Source organism: Equus przewalskii, chromosome 7 (assembly GCF_037783145.1).
Source record: "Equus przewalskii isolate Varuska chromosome 7, EquPr2, whole genome shotgun sequence".
NCBI classification, from domain to species: domain Eukaryota; kingdom Metazoa; phylum Chordata; class Mammalia; order Perissodactyla; family Equidae; genus Equus; species Equus przewalskii.
This window is the reverse complement of record NC_091837.1, coordinates 70,274,926-70,289,139: the sequence shown is the minus strand read 5'-3', so window position 1 is coordinate 70,289,139 and position 14,214 is coordinate 70,274,926. Positions and strand designations below refer to the sequence as shown.

Sequence of the window (14,214 nt, the reverse complement as noted above, 5' to 3'; positions counted from 1 at the left end):
GTGGGCTAGTGGATAATGAGGCTGGACAACATTAAGCTCGTATGAAGCCCTTGAATGTGGGGTGGAATGTTTGGACTTTGCAGGGAGAAACTTAGTGACATTTTGGTGATTTAATATCTCAGCTGTGAGGGGTGGAACTCTGTCATAACATGATACTATTCTTCATCCTTCTGTCAGCAGTAAAAACAGACTCCAGAGCTAAGCGTTAACCAAAATATGAAGGAGCTGTGTTAAACACAAGCAGATGGTGGATCTAGCAGGAGAGGGAAGGGCCAATAAGTGGTCTATTTTAAACATCTGGTGATTATTTTTTACCAGGGAACTTTTCTTCTTTCACCCATTTACTGCTGGTTCTTAGGACATTTTTTTGACTCTAGAGAGCAGTGTGCTCTTGTGTTAGGTACTGATTTTCTGGGGGCCTTCTTTCCCTCACCTGCTAAATAAGGAGAGAACCTTGTTTATCTAAAAACAAAACACTGGGTTCCTGTGGTCTCTGAGATCAGAGAGAGGCCTTTCTTTCGAGTCACAAACCATGGTCTTTCCATGGATGTGTTGGAGGTTGACATGAAAAGACTTTTGCCATAGGCAGCCCTCTTATTGAGAAACAGGGAGGTAGTTGAATGATAAGTGCAGACATAGTGTTTAGAGCTTCTTTTAGTTAACCCTACTCATTGGGAAGACCAAGGCCTGGAGAATTTGAATAATTTATCCAAGGCAGCTCTATTTGGATGCCGAGGGAGGTCCGTACCCTTGGCAACCTGCCTTCCAGACCAACACACCAAGACACAATTGGATTTTGCTGGACATTTTCAGCTCTGTGTTCTCAGTTGTCTTGGAAAGAATAACTATGACTCACCCTGTGTCCAGAACTGGACCGGTTGCTTTTCTTTCCTTTTGTACGTTTTCAGTTTGTTGAAGGTGGGGACTTCTCGGATCACTTAGCTTTGTTGGTGATGTTGTGGTTGTTCCGTTGTGACGTTCCCCTAAACTCTCATCTGTGCTGTGCTGGGTCTCCAGGAAGACCTTGGAAACAGGAAAGTGGCAGAGGCCACTGGGTTAGGCTAGAACTGTAGACCTGGAATGCACCCCTATTTTAACACCTAAATGGACCAGAAAGAACAGTGACTCAGACTTTGTCCAGAATCTGGACAATTGAACACCTTGCCTTGTGTACCTGGGATGCAACACCCACCATGATTCCCCTATGCATTTGCCAAAAGCTTATTGGTTATCTAGTGCATGAGGCATTTGTATGAAAGTGAGAATTTTGTTGGGAAATGGGACTTCCTCATGTTGTCTCGGTTTCTGAGCTTTTCTGGGTTTAAAATGTTTCCAGTTAAAAGTGTTGTGTGCATAACTCTTCTAGAACGTGCTTGTAGTATACTTGGTAAGGTGAACAGCACCAGCAAGCCTGGAGTGTTTCTTTGTCACCTTCCCTCATGGGTCACTGTGTTTTTAATAGTAGCCATGATAACTCAGACCCTGAGCAATAGCGTTCCAGAGCAGCACCGCTCACCTAATGGTGTGTTCCTGCCATTCAGGTGAGTCAAAGAGGCAGTAGGCAGAGACTTCAACTCCTACATCAAAAATTAGGTCCAGCAATAGACGACCCATGTACAAATTCAACAGGAAGTAATGGTGATCCCCTCGCTCATTTCATACCTCCTCCTCAAATGGTTTTTCGTGATGATTGATACCTATTTGGGGGGGGGGGGCAGGGAAGTTTTAGACTGAGAGGATGAACCCACGTTCTCTCACTTTAAGTTTTCTCATTGAGATGAGTCCCCCCTACATATGCCCAGAATCTTTCAGAGTAGAGTGTCTAACGGGTGCATTTCACACCAACCACCTCTGTCCTCTGCTATTTTTCTGGAACTCTCCAAAGTCTTTTCTGGTTAGTAACATAGAGGGTCAGGACAGCAGTTCTCTCAAGCTGCAGACCCACTTTTCAACTGGACCTGAAGCGACACTTCAGTATAAAACCTGAATCGGTCTTTAAAATACAATCATTTGGCGTAGAGTCAATGAGTTGGCTGTGATCATCCTGGGGAATTAACACTGAATAGAACTCTCCAAAGAATGACTCTGTTCCAAATAGGCAGGATGCATTATTGATAGTGGCTGCTCAGTAATTCCTCTCAGCACCAGGATGGAAATCAGAGGCATCATTTTAAGGTCTTTGGTTAATGGTGATTTAAGCAGCAGACACCCATTTAACTTCCTGGCTCTAAAGTCACAATCAGTTTCGTGGCTGCTACTCAGTGAGTGTGTGTGTTGGTTCTGGAACATTTTTCCCTTTCCCCTGAGGCGACAGAATTTTAGATGCTATTACTGTGCCTGTTTCCTAATGTACCCAGATTGAACATTGCCTTTTCATTCTTAGCATTAGTTTTTTCCACTCAGCTCTCTGAAACTCCAAATAAGTTCCATGTTGAAAAATACAGTGGAAAAGAGTTGGAAGACCTGGGTGAAGATGAAATAAAATAATACAGGGGTAAAGAGGAATCAGAAGCTGTGTATCACTAAAGAAGTGTGGTGGAAATGACAGTTTAGCAGTCTGGAATGGTAAAGTATCGAGTAAATGAAATAGGAATATTCAGGAACAGAATTTCGAAGACGGCTTGTTTGGGGACGAGGCAGAATTAAACGATGCCCTTGGTTTCATTTTCGTTGTGAGTGCTCACTGAGGACAGTGGGGCAGGATGCAGAGCATGCACATTGGAAGATTTAACTACGCTCTTATGTCGAGGATTCTATTTCCTTACACATCAATCTGTAAGTACTGATCCATTAATTGTGCAGTTTTGACCGTGTCCCTCTTCATATTTAAAGCCCATGCATGGTTTTCCATTGGCCATGGAATAATTGAAAAAATCTGTAATGTGGTTCCTAAGAACCTCCTGCATCTCTCCCCAGCATCATCTTGAGCCCTTTTCCTCTGTACTGTGTCTCACCCCTACTGGCTTTCTGTTAGTTGTTCAGGGACCTCTACTCCTTCCTGCACGAGGCTTGTGACACAGATAATGTCTCAGCCTAGAACACCCCTCTCTCTCCACCATGCCTAGCCAACTCTTTACTATCTAGGTTTCAGCTTGAATCTGGCTTTTTCAGCGAGGCCTTTCCTGATGATGCAGACTAGACTAGGTCCCCTATTGTATGCTGTGAATTTCTGTGCTCTTGAAGCAGTTACAACCATTGTAGTAGATTAGTTGCATAATGTGGTCTGGCATCCTTGAAGATAGGGACCTGTATTTTTTTTCACTGTGTCTTAGCACTTGCACAGTACCCGTCACATGGTAGATGTTCAATAAATACTTACTGGTGAGTGAATGAACTAGAATCTATGTTCTGGTTGGTGGGCCTTGTAGCTTGTGGGGGACGTGCACCAGCTGAAGAATATTGACTCACTTCAAAGATGAAGTGTGTGAATACTCGGGGATGGGGAGGCTAGTGTGCTTCATCCTGTAAAAGGAAGATTGAGAGCTGGCTTGAGTCCCAAATGCCAAGTATATAAGGCATTTAAGTTCTAAGATAGATGATCTCTTAAAGACAAAGGAAAAGCAAATGAACGTACTGATGTGTCCAGAGGCACAGGGCAATTCCCCTAAATTTTTCCTCAGAAAATAGTAGTGTTCCAATGAATGCATTCTTGCAATTACTTAATTTTGATCACTGAACTTCTGTTTGCAGAAGACAGCTTAGCCTGAAATGACTTCAGGCAGCGCTGGCTTTGATTGCTTAGAGAGATCAAATAATGGAAGAGGTTTTAAATTTAAAAAGTGGAAGCAAACAGATTTAACTGGAACTTGGTGAAGATTTCTAGGGCTGTGCCTTTTAATAAACATTATGGTATCGTAAACTGTTAGACTGTTTCTTTGGGAAAAGCAGTATACCGGTCTTTGTGAAGATCAGGAGTGTACACCTACAGGACAAAAGGGAAAAGCAACCATCCAGTAATGGTCATGCATGGATTTGAAAAGTAGGGGTATTTCACAGAGCTTATGTGGAAATGAAGGTGGCGTGCTCTGGAAAACTATTAAATGACTTACATTTGTAACCTGACTTACATTGCTCCTTGTAGAGAGAATTTGCAGTCCAAGAGATGTAGTCATGTTGCTGGAAGTAGGATTTCAACAAAGCTTTAGCTTCTTGATAGGATCCAGACATGTATTTAGCTGCATGAAATGTACTTGCTTTGAGTAAGTCTTCCTTTTTAGCTTCTTAGGCAAGCAGGTTAAATGGATGTAACAGTGCAGCCTTACAGAACTGACTTGCCGTAGACATACCGCTTCTAATCGGGGAACTTTCAGTGATCTTTCCAAAACTTCAACATCTGCACTCTACTCTACAGCTATTTCTAAGCCTCTGGTATCACAGCAGCTCCCATCATCAACAAGTGCTTTGCTGGTATAAACTGGCTGGATAAAATGACTCAGCAATGTTCCCTGAAGATCAGGGCACTTGCCGTCTTGTCCATTTATCATTTGAGGACATACTGCTTACTCTATTAACAACATCTGCAGGGCAGTAAACAGGTAAATTTTGCCTACAAAAGCCACACAGAGACTTGGTTCTTCATTAGCTTCAAACACAGATAGAAAATGTGGGTTAAGACATAAATTGTGACTGATGATGTAATCAGAGATCAGAAAGAGTTGAATCTTTCCTCAAAAGACTGGGTTGAGGAGACATAGTGCTGTGAGCATAAAGGATAGCAAAGATCAAAAATATGATTGTGATGCCCAGTGCCAGAAATATGTAGATTGAGCTGCCTTTGGTATGTTTGACTTTCGTTTCATTGACGTGATGGGAAGTATTGGGTTTCACTGTAACTATGCTGTTTAACTGTGCATTTAATACGTTATAGAATGAAGTTTGCTTCTCTGCTTTTTCTGTCCTCCTTTACCCCAAGGATGCTGAGTGGCTTTTTGCACTCCCAATCTCTATGCCTTAAATTCCTCCCAGCATTAGGCTTAACTTGGTTCTCTCTCTTAGGAAAGAACATGGAGCAAGTTCAGAAGAGGTCTGGGTTGAGCCTCGGAAACCTACCTGATTGGCCTAGAAATCAGGCGTGGATTTTCAGTTACTTCGTCCGCTCGGGATAAACAGTATATGTACATATAATTCTCTCTGGCTCTAAGTCACAGGGAGCTTCCCAGTGGAGAGCATTTGGGGAAAAGGGAAGGTTATTACTGTACCAGGAAGTTTGTAGTGGGATGAGTAAACAGAACCCAGGAAGCTTGAGTTTCTGCTGGTGGAGGAGGAGTTAACTAACGCAGGAAAGACTGGCAGGGGTGAGCCTCTCTGTTCCCATGGCATTGTGTGCACGTGGTTCTGTTGGGACTAGGTGGCTCTGGCTGTGCTCTCCTAGAGGGAGGTCTCCACGTCCCATTCACTCCCAGGGCCTGAGTTCCTGACATAGTAACAATAACTATTGAGCACTTACTTTGTGCTGGATACTGTGCTAAATGTTTTATATGCATCATTTCATTTGATCCTAACAGCAACTCGAATATGGAAGATATTTCTCCACTTTTCAGATGAGGAAGCTGAGGCTGGGATGGGAGTTGAGGCTAGTACCTGATACCTGAATGTTAACCTCCTTGCTCTCCTGGTGGGAGCTCACTGATGCGAAGGGTAGATGCTGGGTGACATACTGGTTGGGATGGTCTTGACTTTGGCGCCCTAAATTTGGGGGACTATTCATCACCTCTGCGTTCAGGATGCAGTTGGCATCTGGGCCTGTGAACACAATCTTCAGACATCAATAACTGTGCAGAGGATTGTGGGAAGTTCAGCTCAGATAGGGTAAAAAGCCTGGTCTTTGTCCTCCAGACTCCTACTATTGCAAAAGAATGAAGTGTGACCCACTCCCTACCACAGGGCCGCTGGATAAGTTGTTTTCATAGTTCTTTCAACATGGCAGTACCCTACTAGGCACCTGGTACCAGGGGAAACTGCTCTTGTGATGGTGCTAAGAGGAAACTATTAGCTTAGTTTGGAAGTGTTTTTTCTTGCTTCCCCCTCCATAGAACTATTTCTTTAACAGGAGAAGCTTCAAAATGGACACACTTACACCATAAAGGAGGACACTATTTATGACAGTTTTGAGCTGTGTTTAAGTGTCTAAGTGTGTTTTCCTAACCTCACTAAAGAACTGAGCTATGGAATGCCCGTCCTTTTATAAAGGGGCATGCGTACTTTGGCCTCGAGGGTTCTATAGTCTCTCAGCTGTGGTTCTCAGCACACCCTTGCAGCAGTTTGTGCCGGGACCTGGGGCTCCAGGCAAGGCTGGGGAAGCAGCTTTCTGTTCTTTCGCTGGGTGTGATCTTTCGGGCTTCGGGCGGCCTGAGTTCCAGGTCTCACCTCCCTGCCTTTTAACGATTATGTTTTCCCTTGAAACCCACAGCCTATCCCCTTACTCACGTTTGTGCTGGTGACTTTTGTTTGTTGCTGCTTCTCTCTATGATCTTTCTCAGACTGGTCCCATATGGAGAAATTTAGTGGCTTCTATGCTTCTTGTGGGATGGAAGCTCACTAACTTGATCTTGCGTCGTCTTCAATGAGTTCTAGAATGAAATTCATGTCCTGAATAGCAAGTGCTCCTGAGTACTTTCTCTGTTTTATCAAAAGGGCTCCTGTCCCCACCCCCAACCAGAGCGCTGATTTCAGTTATGGAGCAGTTCTTGAGTGCCTGCTAAACCATGGCATCATGTTAGCACAAGGGGCACAGCCATGAACGAGGCGGACAGTGTGCCTGCTCCCTGTCCCCTAAATGTGAATAGGAATGGACAGTCAGTTTATCGGGTCAGCCACCACCTTAAGCTGTGGGGTCCCCTCTTGTTCACGCCCCGGGGGACTGTGCCCTGACTGCCTTGCTTCCAGTCGTGGCTACGTAGCAACCGAAACTTCACTCGACCTGTTTCTTAGCTCTGAAACTACCTGGCGGCTTAACTGGGTGTGTCATTGTAAATGGATGTTTGCACTTTTTCATGGGTAATTACGAGACACTTCACCTGTATAAAATATATACTCTGTGGGACCTGGGCTGCTGTAAGAAAGTCAGTATTTCTCCATGAGGGGGACAGTGGAGGACTCAGAGTCTGAGACCTTTTCTCTGGTTCTACTCCAAACTCAGCTGTTCACTGTGAACATGGGGAGGTTGTGTAGTGCTTTGTACCCTCAGTTTTCTCTTTTATGGAATATTAGTAACAACCCTGCTTATCTTACCTCAGTTCTAAAACTAAGTTGAAATGATTAAAGTACTTAAATTAGCATAAGGTTACGGAGGTGGCATTAATAATAATTCCAGGGCATCAGTGTTTCCAGTGTTCTCTCTCCTCTTTTTCCCAGAGGTCCACTCTGGTTCTGAGGCTCACTCTGAAACAGTGGTTTTAACTCTGATGGCATAGTCATCACTTGGGAAGCTTAAAAAAAATTACAGTGCTTTGGCCCTACTCCCAAAGGTTTAATCTTAATTATTCAAGTGTGGGACATGGGCTTTTTTTCTTAAAAGATCTACAGATAATTCTTGTATGCTAGCCAGAGTTGAGAATCACTTCTCTCAGGTTGCGGAGTTGAAGTAGGCTAGATGCAGGTACTGATTTTAAAGCAAAGCATGGCTACTTATGTACTGTCACTCACAGGACATCTGGAGGATCCCAGTCACATGGAACACCTAAGGCTTGTTATTTGCCCATTCCCCTACCCTGATGCTGTGCGAGATCCCACAGGATCCTTCCTTTTAGACTGCACAGTCTACGGTATCATAACCATCATCACCACTGGATAATGCTGACAACACTTCATGAGGTACTTCTCATTTTTACCCCACTGTATAACTGAAGAAACAGGCTCAGACCCACTCATCCACTTAGCCAAGCTGATCAATGCTGGTTGGAATTCTTACCCAGGCTGTCTGGCTCTAGAACCCACACACTTAACAGCAGTACTATCCTGCATGGTCATTCGTCTAAGTGGAGAAATGCTGTACTCTTCTCGATGTTGTATTTACATTTCAGCAGGGGCTCCCTGGAAATAGTGCTTTAGCTCAGGAGAAGGAATCCACTGCTGGAATTTCATGTTCAACCACAGGCTGGTGGGGAGGGGCCTCTGGGCACACGAGGGTCTGTGTTGCCCTGAGAATCAGTTACCAAATCAAACTGCATAGAGAGCTGGTTCTCAAACTTGCCTACACATTGGAGGCACCTGGGGAGCTTTGAAAAACACTGCCTGGTTCCCACCCCCAGAGATTGATGTAACTGGTCTGAGGGGGTTGCCTGGCATGGGAAGCTTAAAAGCTCCCCAGGTGGTTCTAATGTGCAGCCGGGGTTGAGCACTGTTGCCCTAGGCAGCCACTCCCCACAGCTGTGTGTTGGAGAAGTGCCACTGGTGCCGGCACTGTGGAGATGGAAACGATGAACCAGGGGCAGGAGGCTAGCTCGGGCTAATGCCTTTCATTTCACAGACACATCTGCCTTCTCCAGTTAATACACGGGACTCTTTCTGAAAGAAAAATCACGAGCTTTTCTTTGATAACTAGGTGAGACTTGTTCTTTACCTTGCTATGATGGAATTAAACATGGTTAAAACAGGGTAGTGACAAACTTAGTGGCACTTTAGTTGGGTTATGAGAGTGAGCTCGTCTTTCCTGCATTCTACTGCTTCCAGGAAGCTGCTAGAGGTCAGACTTATTTGAAGGAATTCCTTGAAGGTGAGAAAAAATTAAGAGGCAACACAGAACCTTGGTTCTAGCGTGTTTCTATCTGGCTCATAGAAATGGTGGCTTTCTGTTGAAAGAATAGACTGCCTTCCCAGAGACTAGAAGTGAGAACCCGTCCCAGGAGAGTGTGCAAAATGCTGTCTGCATGTTCTGCAACCAGTGTGTGTGTGTTTTTTAATCGAGGTGAAATTCACATAACATAAAGTTAACTATTCAAAGTGAACAATTCAGTGGCGTTTGGTATATTCACAGTGTTGTACAACTCTATCTAGTTACAAACATTTTTGTCACCTGAAAGGCAACCTCTCCCCTCCAAATCCTTTCCATCTCTACAGCTCGGGTCACGTGTGTCTTCTTCCCTCAAGTCTTTCCTGGCTACCGTGGCACTCGTGTCTCTCTTCTGAGTTTGTATGTCTGTTCTCTTGGCTGTTTACTTTGCACTGCCATGTCCTGCCTTGTCCTGCGTTACGGAGGCAGTGCATCTTCCTCGGGTGGTTAGGTCTCAGGGGAAGGGACGGTGGGGGGTTGTTTGCAAGTCAGCATGTAAGGCAAAATTTGATTATAGTTAAAATTGCCCTTGGGAGGCCTATAAATCGCTCAAGTGTGGTATGTGTGACTTTGGGTAGACAGCCGTGCTCAGTAATTTGTATGCACCTTAAGCTGAGGAGCCATGAAGTAGGATGAAGGAGGCAGCATGCTGAGGGGAGGCCTGCTTGCAGTTGTCACCCATCCGGCACCGACACAGCATGAACTTTACTTCATCCTGGTTTAACAATGAACTACTACAATCTCAGTGCACGTCCACATGGGTCTTTATTGTGGAAATGAAGGGAAGATATGACAGCATCTAGCACAGAATGGGTGCATATTAGGTGCTCAGATATTTACTGGACTTGAGTCTAAAACATGCTTGATAAGATCTATAATACACACTGTCCTTTAAAAAGTTACATGAGGGGCCTGCCCGGTGGCGTAGTAGTTGAGTTCCTGCACTCCTCTTCAGCGGCCCAGGGTTCACAGGTTCAGATCCTGAGCACGGACCTACACACCACTCATCAAGCCACCCCATGGTGACATCCCACATACAAAATGGAGGAAGATTGGCACAGATGTTAGCTCAGGGCCAATCTTCCTCCTCCTCAAAAAAAAAAAACAGTTACAGGAGAGTTTGGCCACTTGCTTCCTCTCTATTGACACTATTGTTGCCTTCCATTCCCTTGTCCTGCCTGACCCCATTGAATAGCTATTATTCTCCTTAGGAAATGGTCGCATCACACCTGAGAGTATATTTTTATGTGAATTATCTACCCAGCTAGATTATATGTCCCTTGAGATCAGGGGCTAGATCTCCATATTTGTACCTGATTGCATGGTGCTTATCACAGTGTGTTTTAAGTATAAAACCAGGTGGCTTATAAATACACATTCTCTGTTTCCTAATTCCCATACTCAGCGAACATTAATTGAGCATCTACTACATGCCAGGGATACAAAGATGGTCAATAGTGTATGTGAACGGTCTTCAAGTGGTGAGATAAAATGGACATGAAAGAAATGAGTGTAAAACCATGAAGTTAGTCATAGAAGAATGGATTGTGGCAGCTCAGAGCTGGGAAGTGCTAACTCTGTAGGGGCCAGGGAAGGAAGGGTTTAATGAAGAGACAGTGGTGGAACTTGGACCCTGTTTACATGGACAGGGGAGGGAAGGGCATCCTGGGCTGAGGAATCGGCATGTACGAAGGTAGAGGGCAGCAAACCTTTCCTGTAAAGGGCCAGGTAGTACATATTTTAGGTCCATAGGGTCTAGGTCACAACTGTACAGCTTGCTTGTTGAAGTGTAGGAGCCACCATAGACAGTATGTTAATGGAATATGTGGTTGTGTTACAATAAAACTTTATGGATACCAAAATTTGACTTTCCTGTAGTGTTCATGCGTTACCATGTGAATATCATTCTTCTGATTTTTTTTCAGCCATTTAAAAATTTAAAGACCATTCTTAACTTTGGGCTGTATAAAATCAGATGGCCACCAGATTTGGCCTGTGGCTGTAGTTTGCTGTCCTGTGTCCAAAGGCAGGGAAGAGTGAGATCACGTTGCAGGAACAGAACAGCAAGTCCTAGGTACGCACATTCCGATTCAGTGGCTGTAGGTGGAGGCTGAGATTCTGCATTTCTAACAAGCTCCTAGGTGATGGTGAGGCTGATGTCCTCACTTGGAGTAGCAGAGAGCTGAAGTATCAGTTGGGCCCCCCATGCCCCTGAGGTTGTGATGGGTATTGTAGGTATGGGAAAATATAGAAGACGATTTTTCTACCTACCAGGTACTTTCAGTCTATTTAGAGAGAAGAGACTTATATAAGTAGAAAGATAAATGGACTCTCCCAGAGTAAGAATTAAACAGAGACAGAGCCAGGCCGAGAGATTCCCCACTGCTGGGTGCAATTAGCTGTCCAGTGAGTGGCACATGGGTGCAGGGTGAAGGTCAGGTGGGTCCCTGGGTGAGTTGAGCCTGGGTTCCTTGGCTTCCAGCATGTCTGTTACACAGCTTGGTGATATCCACACGTTGTCACCACCTCATTCCTGTGGGGAGTCCCCTATTCTTAGTTAATTGTCACTGTTATCTTGAGCCATTTCTGACATAGTTTCCACCGGGTGGAGACTTTGCTTTGAATAAAATACCTTGAGTCTGCTGCACTCCTCTTGGGAGCGTAACTGAGAGGGACGGGGACAGGAGTAAGGTTAGGGTAAGGTCCCTCACCTAAAGCTTAGGGACAGGAGCTTATGGGTTATCACAGCTGGATGAGTGGTGGGCTTAAATGACAGTGGAGGAGGTAAGTTAGAACACCTCGGAGGAGAAGTGTTGACAGTTAAGTTCAGCAAATGCTCAGAAAGTTTTCTCTGGAGATACCTCAGAACATTCTTAATGCCTTACTCCAGGGCTCGCAGGTCCTGTAAAGCTCTGGAGTATCTTCCTATAAAGATGCAGAAATACCTCATTGTAAGGCAGCTCAGAGGCAGAGAGGAGGTGCCATGAACATGGTTCTTTAAAATGCCAGAAACAAACGGGCTGGGATGTCAGATTGGTTGTTGTTTACTTTCCCAGGGATGAGTGATCTGAGTCTGTAGCCTCGGGACTTTCACTGCTCAATAGTGAATTAGAGACAAGTGTCACAGGGGCTGGAGTCCCACTCAAAAATGGCCAGTGACCACCTGGAGGAAAAGTAACTTACTGGCTGCCAGGTCTAGGCCAGGAGCTGTTTCCCCATTTGTGAAGTGGATTCTGTTGATCCAAGCGCAGATTCTGGCTGGCCTTTGGTCAAAAGAGCCATTAGTTTCAGGTTTACTAAGAATAGTCTGGGGCCAGGAAACCGTGTGTGTGTGTGTACGTGTACATGCACACTGATGGCTTCTAAAGCAAATAGGCTCTGTGGAAATTGCATACCTGTGAAACAAAAATTCAGAAGCTGTCTGACAGATGTAACGATGACAGGAGTGATGGCCAGTCAGTCCAGAGTGTGATGACAGGAGCGGTGGCCGGTTGATCCAGATGCTGCTGTTTAGTGCGTCAGACCTGTGGTTCTCCCTGGCTGCACCTTATACTCACCTTGCGAGCCTTTATGTCACCTCAGATTCTGCCCGCGCTGGTCTGAGGTGGGATGCGAGTTCCCAGGTGATTCTGATGTGCGGTCAGGGCTGAGAATCCCCGAGTTCATTGAGAACGCATCAGCACTTACCAAGGGCTGTGCTCTTCCCTGCCCAGATTTGGCCAGCTTAATGCCTTTGCAAATCCAGGCAGCTGCTGGGGAAGGTTGAGTGGGATTTTTGGGTATGCTTATGGCTTAAATAATGCTCAAATAAAAAATTGAGGTTGCTGACAAGTTAGGGATACATAAATATGCTTTCAATTTGAGCACTTTATTTCACTTCTGCAGGAAAATGGCTTGGTCCCTGAATGCAGAATATCTGAGCGGAGCTTCCCAAGCTTTGAAGATTTGTGATGCTGTCTTGTTGAGTTTTGTGTGTGTCGTTTTGTCATTTGTAGCACACTAGACACTCCCTCTGACACTGCTGTTTTGGTACCACCCTTTGAGAGGATGGCGCAAAACTCTGGTGGATACAACCAAATGCAGGCTCGGCAGCCTTGCTGGTAGAATTCTGGTTTCACTGATCTGTGATATTCTCTTAGAATCTAGAAGGTGCCCTCTGTTACCCAGCCTGTGAGTTATTTTTTATGGTGGTACTGAATCACGTTGTGTCTTGCAATGAGAAAGGAAGAAAATGTGCCGAGATGGCTTTAACAGTTCTCCTGAGGGCCCTCATTTAGCAGCACATCTTGAGAAACCTGAAAGCTTCATTTTATATCTAAGTTTCTTCTGTTTTAACCTTTCAGTACACAAGGGTCTGGATCCCTGACCCTGATGAAGTGTGGCGCTCGGCTGAATTGACCAAGGACTACAAAGAGGGAGACAAGAGCCTCCAGCTCAGGCTGGAAGATGACACTGTAAGTCCAGGTCATGGGGGGCGTGGGAGTGCAAGGGGCTGCGGAACAGGACTGGGTGGTACACGGTGGGCTTGAATTTTTCCTGCAGATTCCAGAAGCTGCTGAGCCCCTGGCATCTTTTTTGTTGCTGTTGATGATAATGACATCACCATTGAGAGTGATGAGTGCTAAACCATGAAACTGCTCAGTGGCTGTCTCATCACAAATAAGTGCCATCAGTGTTAGCAGCTGAGAGATCACCGGTGGCTAAGACAAAAATCTTCTCAATGGAGAGGAGAGAACCAGGAGGGTTCCCTCCATGGGGTTGAGGCATCAGTGGGAGGTGAGCGGGGAGCCACTACAAGAGACAGTGCATGTGGTGGGTGCACTGGCTCTGGACCCAGCCTGCCTGGGTTGGGATCCTAGCTTGGCCCTTGTTAGCTTTGTGCCCTTGGGCGAGCTATCAATCTTTCTGTGCCTGTTGCTTCATCTATGACATGGGGCGATAGTTTGTCTAGGGTGCTTTTGAAAAGAAAATGAGTTACTATGTGACAGGTACTTAGAGTAGTGCCTGGCACATAAGTGTTCAACATGTGTCAGCTGCTGCTGTGAGAATTGTTTATTATTAGTTGGCTTTCAGTTGATTTTGCTGGAAAGGAAGATAAAGTAGTAACTGAAATCCTATTCCTCCTAGAAGGTCTGATTTAGTTTCCCTTTCCACGAACCTTTTATGACTGTCTATGTGTGATTTGTGCATTTCACCAATATTTAAATGCTCACTCTGTGCACTGTGCTGGCTCATGGGGGTATGTGGGTGAATAATTGTGACCCTGCCATTTGGGGGAGCTCAGATGCTAGAGGGAGCTATGAACATGAACACACAAGTATGGCAAAGTGTCTTGACGAGTTGCAGTAGGCCGGGAAGTAAGTGGACGAGGTGCGAGAGGGATGATAAAGGAGGGAATGTGTTGAGGGAGGAGGGGATTGTGGAAAGGAACCAGCCGTGGAAGA

At 45.2% G+C, this 14,214-nt stretch overlaps 1 protein-coding gene across 3 annotated transcripts in view; it reads left to right on the top strand.

Annotated features, from left to right (window-relative positions):
* Window positions 1-14,214, top strand: part of MYO5B (myosin VB) — a 348,390-nt gene that overhangs the window by 126,341 nt on the left and 207,835 nt on the right. For all 3 annotated transcript variants that reach the window (XM_070630194.1, XM_070630195.1, XM_008514690.2), the window contains exon 2: window positions 13,114-13,224. In XM_070630194.1, coding sequence (XP_070486295.1) covers window positions 13,114-13,224 — 111 coding nt within the window. The remainder of the gene's footprint in view (window positions 1-13,113; window positions 13,225-14,214) is intronic.